This window comes from Penaeus chinensis, chromosome 36 (assembly GCF_019202785.1).
Source record: "Penaeus chinensis breed Huanghai No. 1 chromosome 36, ASM1920278v2, whole genome shotgun sequence".
Taxonomy (NCBI): domain Eukaryota; kingdom Metazoa; phylum Arthropoda; class Malacostraca; order Decapoda; family Penaeidae; genus Penaeus; species Penaeus chinensis.
The window spans coordinates 13,333,313-13,340,812 of NC_061854.1; the positions used below are offsets into that span (position 1 = coordinate 13,333,313).

The 7,500-nt window shown below is 38.0% G+C and overlaps 1 protein-coding gene across 1 annotated transcript in view; it reads left to right on the forward strand.

Annotated features, from left to right (window-relative positions):
- Positions 1–5,284, forward strand: part of LOC125045078 (caseinolytic peptidase B protein homolog) — a 7,262-nt gene extending 1,978 nt beyond the window's left edge. Inside the window, exons 3-7 of the mRNA XM_047642162.1 lie at positions 418–1,176; positions 1,319–1,473; positions 3,107–3,260; positions 3,527–3,631; positions 4,706–5,284. Of these exons, the coding sequence (XP_047498118.1) occupies positions 418–1,176; positions 1,319–1,473; positions 3,107–3,260; positions 3,527–3,631; positions 4,706–4,933 (1,401 nt within the window). The 3' untranslated portion in view covers positions 4,934–5,284. The remainder of the gene's footprint in view (positions 1–417; positions 1,177–1,318; positions 1,474–3,106; positions 3,261–3,526; positions 3,632–4,705) is intronic.
- Positions 5,285–7,500: the final 2,216 nt, after the last annotated feature.

Consider the following 7,500-nt stretch of genomic DNA (forward strand, 5'->3'; position numbering starts at 1 on the left):
TTTTTTAAATTAAAATTTTACTTTTTTTCTTGGAAGAATTTTGAAAATTCTAGTGTTTTTTAAAGATTAATATAGTACTTTTTCCTTAATCTTGGAATGTAAATGCTGTTATATAGTTGATAGGCATTTAGTATAGTATATAGTACTTTTTCCTTAATCTTGGAATGTAAATGCTGTTATATAGTTGATAGGCATTTCAGGTGTAAGAATTACAAATAATGTTCACTCAGAACTTTATCACTGGTCATTAAAGATAGGGCAGTGAATAAGAGCTACAAATGAAGTAGATATATTGTAACAGTAATTTACATACACTAAAAGATAGCAGGATTTAGTTATAGAATTAAATTTGTGATTTTATTCATTGTCATATTATTCATTATGAATTACTTTAATAACTCTGTTTGCCTTTTCCAGGTTGCACGTGAAAACAGAACATCACCTGTAAGTGTTGAAGCAATAAGAGAGGGTGAGTTTTGCACATTGTTCAACCATAGTCGTATGTTCCGTGGGTGTACAGCCCTCCACTATGCTGTACTTGCCAATGACCCAGAGAGTATTCAGATATTACTAGATGCTGGTGCAAACCCAATGCTTGAAAATGAATATCGTTTCAAACCAGAAGATTACTCAAGAGATACTGGGATGAGGACAATGATGCAGAGGCATTCCGAAAAATACATTGCCAAGCAAAAGAAGGAAGAAATGGAAGAACGAAGGAAATTTCCCCTAGAACAAAGAATCAAACAGAGAATAATTGGCCAAGAGGGAGCCATAGCAACAGTTGCTGGTGCTATAAGGAGGAAAGAGAATGGTTGGTACGATGAAGAACACCCGCTTGTGTTCCTCTTCCTTGGTTCTTCAGGAATAGGTAAGACAGAGCTGGCCAAGCAGGTGGCTGAATATCTACACAAGGGAAAGAAATCCTCTTTCATTCGCATTGACATGTCAGAGTACCAGCAGAGGCATGAAGTGGCCAAGTTCATTGGTTCCCCCCCTGGATATGTTGGGCACGACGATGGAGGGCAGCTAACCAAGAAGCTGAGAGAGTGCCCCAATGCTGTGGTTTTATTTGATGAAGTAGAAAAAGCACATCCTGACGTTCTTACCATTCTGCTGCAGCTGTTCGATGAAGGTAGACTAACAGATGGAAAAGGAAAGACTATTGAGTGTAAGGTAATAGGACACTGAAATTTTTTGTTAGATATTATTGTATTAGAGACTAAACAAGTAATGATATATGGAAGGTCATTTGTAAAAGTTAGAGTAATTATTTTAGATGAGTAACATGATGTTCAGTAATATATTTTCTTTGCAGGATGCAATCTTCATCATGACATCAAACCTCGCAAGTGATGAGATTGCTGAATATGGAATACAGCTGAGAGAAGAAGCTGATAAAATTAGCAAAACTAGATATGAAGGACAGCCTGAAGATCTAGAAATTACTGAGACTATCACTGTATCACGGAGGTGAGAATTCTTTTCTTTATCATGTAACCTGTAAAGATGATGGCCAGAGCCATCTTTGATGTCATATGATGAAGTTAAGAAGCAATTGAGATTTATTTGATGAGTAGTTTTGACAATATCTGGATATATAGGAGGCCCCACCCCCTCCCAAAGTTGATTCATTCAGCTGACAGGGCTATATCACAGTTGTTAATTAGTAATGATATTTGACACATTACTGAATAATAGTCTTTGCTTCTTACATTTACAGTTTTCCTAAATTCATAATACATTTTATAAACACCATTAATTATGCTAATATAAGTATATGAAATTAGAAAGCTTGTGTTATAGTTGGATTGTATATTTCACTTGAAAGAAGGATAGGACTCTTGCTTGTAAGGATGTGTCATGTTTGATAATCAATAATAAGATTCATCTTACAGTATTTTATTTTTCTTAAGTTTCTTAAGTTTACACATGCACCATTAATTACCTTTATCCAGGTATATGTGTGTCTGGAAAGTTATCATCAGATTTTTCATTTTTGTGGAAAAAAAAGGGTTACAGTCTTTCTACTTATACTTATTTTCCTCTCCTTGTCTCATTTTTTTCCACAGGCACATGTATTGAGGAATATCTGTAAAACAAAATAAGTGTGGAGTTAAAAGCATTATAGGTTATCTTACTGTGCAGAAAGTATCAGCTTAAGGGTTTGACACTAAGTAATGTAAAGCACTCCAAGAACACGTTGTTTGTCTGTGACATTAACAGAATGGGTTATGGCCTCATATATCTCCTGATTGAACTGAGTGTGAGGCTTTTATATTTGGGTATTTTTTTTTTAGAGTATGCATATACAATATTGGATATCTTGCAATTGCTTATTCTAACACAGGACTGGTTACTACATTCATAAGGATTGATGTATATTTACTTTTAGTATATATATATATGTATCCACTCATACTTGCATCCAGCCACACTTGCTCTTAACACCCTCACCTACACCAACCCACACTTGCACAAACATACAGAAAACTGTGGTTGTAAGAATGTATTCAAGGATACTTATTCTAAACTGAAACGGAAACAAAATGTATTTTAATTAAAAAATGAATTGATTTCAGTCAGGATGTTTTTTACTCTTATTTGAATTGTTTTTAAATCATGTGATTAAAACATTTAATATAAATTGCACCAACCCTGCATATACATATATACTTATATATATACCTTTAAAAATATGTATACCTTTGTGCTGTACATACGTATGTACATATACCAATATACATACATACATATCCACATATACAAACACATGCACACACGCACACGCACACGCACACGCACACGCACACGCACACGCACACGCACACGCGCTCACACATACATTATGTATATGTATGTGTGTGTGTGTGTGTGTGTGTGCGTGTGTGTGTGTGTGTGTGTGTGTGTGTGTGTATGTGTATGTGTATGTGTATGTGTATGTGTATGTGTATGTGTATATGTGTGTGTGTGTGTGTGTGTGTGTGTGTGTGTGTGTGTGTGTGTGTGTGTGTGTGTGTGTGTGTGTGTGTGTGTGTGTGTGTGTGTGTGTGTGTGTAAATGTAAAACTTTTATATAAACTTTTAACCTCAAAATTTTGTTGCAGGTTCAAAGAGAAGATTGTTCGCCCTATTTTGAAGAGTCATTTCCAGAGAGATGAGTTTCTAGGAAGAATAAATGAAATAGTTTATTTCTTGCCATTTTCAAGATCAGAACTTTTGAAGCTTGTGAGAATGGAACTTGAAAAATGGGTCAAACAGGTATGCAGTTTTCCCCCTTAGAATTCTTGTGAAGAATTATAAAGAACTAATATTGAAATTGAAGAAAGTAAAAATATAGATTGCATTCCATTTTTTCTCTGCACCCTGCTTCAACGTGTGTAACTTAAATTTGATTAAGTTACCGTAGTTTTGAAGATACTAATAGATAGTTGTTAATTTATATAATGAGGTCCTTGATACAGCATTCTATATATTTGCTTTTGAAGATGAAGATTGTAGGCACTAAAGAGGCAATTTTCTTACAGGCTCGCGAGAAGCATAGCATTGAGATGAAGTGGGATCCCATGGTTCTAGATGTCTTGGCTGATGGCTATAATGTTTACTACGGGGCACGTTCTATTAAACACGAGGTTAGTAGAAAAATATTTTCCATGGTTGTGTAGTTTATGGGTGAGAATGACCTCATAGGTTTGCAGCTTACCTATGTTTTGTAAAGGCAACTTCAGAAGTTTTTTTTATCTGATAAAGGAATTCTAGTTGTCAGCGTATATATATCTTAGTAGATTTGATTTTCATTGCAACACCTTTCATGTAAGATACCTTTTTGGCTCTTATTAATGGTATTATAATGTAAATTACCTCTGGACTCTTTATTCATAATACAAAAGAACTAAGTCATAATATTTTTTTAGTATTGTACAATCATTTATGTAATCCCAGGCTTACTTTCTGTGCAGTAAAGTGTTTGCAGTGATATTTGCTCTTATTCTTACTATAAAACTGTTTTGAAAATGTAATATATTTGATTTTAGATTTACAAATGTATGCATAAGATTTATGTTCAGCAAATTTTTGTGGAATGTTCAATTCTAGTGTTTACTGTTGGTAACAGAAAATAATAATTAAGTAATTTTTTGAATATTTTATTTCTGAAGATTTCATTATTATTATTATCATAACAACCCCCTTTCCTTGATTTTCTCCCTCCTGACATTTTTCTCGAAACTATGATCTAATCGCCCTTAAGCCCCTTTCTCCTTTTGCTAATCCTTACCTAACAGTATGGACATCCTTGCAGAATCCTGCACTTCTTCCTTTGATAACCTTGATCTAATCACCCTTGTAAATTTGCCTCTTTCAGTGCCATACTATTCTGAACTGCTATGTGACTTTTGACGTGTATCATATTTAATTTTCAGCTGACTCCCCTCTTTACCCTTTTCACTACTACACCTTTCTATAGTGGTATATAACCTATGACCTTTGATGTCTAGCACATTTATTTTGTTTTGTAACCATTAACCATTATTATTATTACCAGGTACCTTTGAGTACTGTAATGGAAACTATGATATGCTGTATATCAGATTTTGGACATCTTAATTATTTTGTTAATTTCATTAAAATTACTTATGTTATAGTACCTCAAAAAAGGTCAGAGCCACACATGCAGTAAAATCTTTTGTTTTTTTTCCTTATTGCAGGTTGAACGTCGCCTGGTTAATCAGCTTGCCCTGGCCTATGAAAGTGGTCTTGTGACACCTGGCTGCACAGTATACATCTACACAGATATTCCTTCCACCGAAGAAGAAAAAGCCAAGCTACAGGATTCCCCAGCACCCATCAAAATACGTGTCAGATCGAAAGATGCAGACAGTTTCACAGAAGTAGACCCAAACTCAGCTTTGAAAGCACAGGATAAAGAGAAGTAACATTAAGAAATCATAGTGCTAAGGAAAAAATTGTGTTGAATTTTATTATATACTTTTTATTGCTAAAGCCATATATACTCCAAATAAATCCACTAGAACATTTTCTTCTCGCACTAAAAACTATATTGAGAAAAAAATTGATTTCCATGTCACACATTTAGTAATTTATTGATCTGGTAGATTTCCCAACTCCCCCCCAAGAAGATTGTAAATACTATTGTATTATGTAAATATTTATGGGTTTTCATTGTGTATACTGTAAATAAAAAAGGAAAATATTGACCAATAAGAATTGTAGCAAACAAGTAACGTGTATGTGTATTTACTGTAAATGAAAATGACTTCAAGGTACCTTTCAGTTTTAATTTTACCTCAATACTTTATTTTTACCAAAAAAATGGCATTTACATCACAATTGCTATTGTGAGAAAGACAGATTACAGGTAAATTTAAATCTTAATTAGAATATAAACTTTGGATGTGGTAATGATTAAGCTCTTGAGAGTTTTTCATCTCTCTCTCTCTCTCTCTCTCTCTCTCTCTCTCTCTCTCTCTCTCTCTCTCTCTCCTCTCTCTCTCTTCTCTCTCTCTCTCTTTCTCTCTCTCTCTTCTCTTCTCTCTCTTTCTCTCTCTCTCTCTTTCTCTCTCTCTCTCTTTCTCTCTCTCTCTCTCTCTCTCTCTCTCTCTCTCTCTTTTCTCTCTCCCTTCTCTTTCTCTCTCTCTCTCTTCTCTCTCTCTCTCTTTCCTCTCTCTCTCTCTTTCTCTCTCTCTCTCTTTCTCTATCTCTCTCTCTTCTCTCTCTCTCTCTTTCTCCTCTCTCTCTCTCTCTCTCTCTTTCTCTCTCTCTCTCTTCTCTCTCTCTCTCTCTATCTTCTCTCATCTCTCTCTCTCTCTCTCTCTCTCTCTCTCTCTCTCTCTCTCTCTCTCTCTCTCTCTCTCTCTCTCTCTCTCTAAGTCTAGCCACTGTAGTGATCAGATGTATATTTGCTCAGCAAACCATGCCGTTTCATGGTCCCATAATGTCAGAGGGCCACCTGGCCCCCTTCAACCCTCACTGGGTTAAAGGCGTGGGGCTTTGCTGGTGGTTCCTTGGGCAGCTAGCTTGAGCTCTCGTCCCCAGAACAGGGACCCTAGGCCCAGGATATTATGCCCCCTCCCTAAGGTAACAGGACCTCTGCCCTAGGAAAGAGGTCTCTCAGCAGCATGGGTCAAAGCTGCCCCTAACCCAGCCCACGATGATGGGCACCCTCTCAACAGCTGGGGTCAATGCTGCCACTCTGCCTAAGGTAAAGGGCTTTTTTGCAATCCTGATATCACTTACAAACCCAACACTGATAATAATGCAACCAGTGAATACAGTGATGACACTACAGACTGCAGTGAAAATAGTGATTACATTTTAAACAGAAAAGCAGTTCATCAGATGGGCAGCATAACATTAGTGAACACCATCCTTTTCTTCATTGCAACAAAGAGAGCATGGGCAAGGATGGTCTTGTGCAACCACATAAAAAAATGTACAGCCCTGGATAGATGAATCAAGCTCATAATAGCTTTATAGATTTATCAGACTCTATAAAACCAAGGAACACGACATGAAAAGGATGATAATGATCATCATGCCTGATATGATGGACCAAGTGTTTGAACAATAAAAAATTAGTGTTCGCAACAACAACAAACATTTCAGCCACAGATTGGTCACCACCCGAAAAGCATGTATTTCTACACCCTCTGGGAAATTTTTGCACAAAGTCATGAAGGGACCCAGACACACCACGAACCAGTAATCAAGATATCGTGAAAGTGAGATAAACTAGCTAATTGGAATGTTCTGCGGCCAGCAATCTACCATCAACAAATTGATTGGCCAATACATGATGTCTACTCAGAAGCAGGAATGCGGAGAGGAAGCATCAGTCACAACAGATCCCCCCCTCTCCCTTCATTCCCCGACCCGCTCCCCTCCCCTGCCCATGACATGTCAGCCTACCAACCCATTCCTTCGCATCCCCTCCCCTCCGCCTTATACCTTCCACCCCGAAAAATCACGAACACGCACACAATATCCCCCCCCCCCCCCTACACTCTCTGCGCCTTCTCCCAATGCTCTGCCAGCACCGTCACCCTCTCCCCACTACACCCCCTCCCCTCCTCCTCCACTCGCTACGAGCCAGCCGACCCACGACCTTGCTGACGCGCCAGCTCCTACCCGCCTGGCACCACGCAAGCGCCTTCCCAACAATGCTGAGGCATCGGTTGCTGGTATGAGAAGCGAGATATCGTCATAAGTAACACCGAAAAGAAGCTTTAGAACAATGAGTAAAATCTGACACCCAGCCGCCAGTGGGATGACGCATCACATCACGAACCTGGAGTCCCTGCACCCTCCCCCTCCCCTACCTCCTCACCACCACCACAAGTGCCATCGGTCGTAGTCAACATCACAGAACGACCGGAAGAGCAAGAAAAAGACGAGGAATAGAAGGCACACCAGCAAGACGAGGAAGGTTTCGTCACCATCACCCCCCAAAAAATGAAAATAAAATCACGAGAGGAGCGTCACC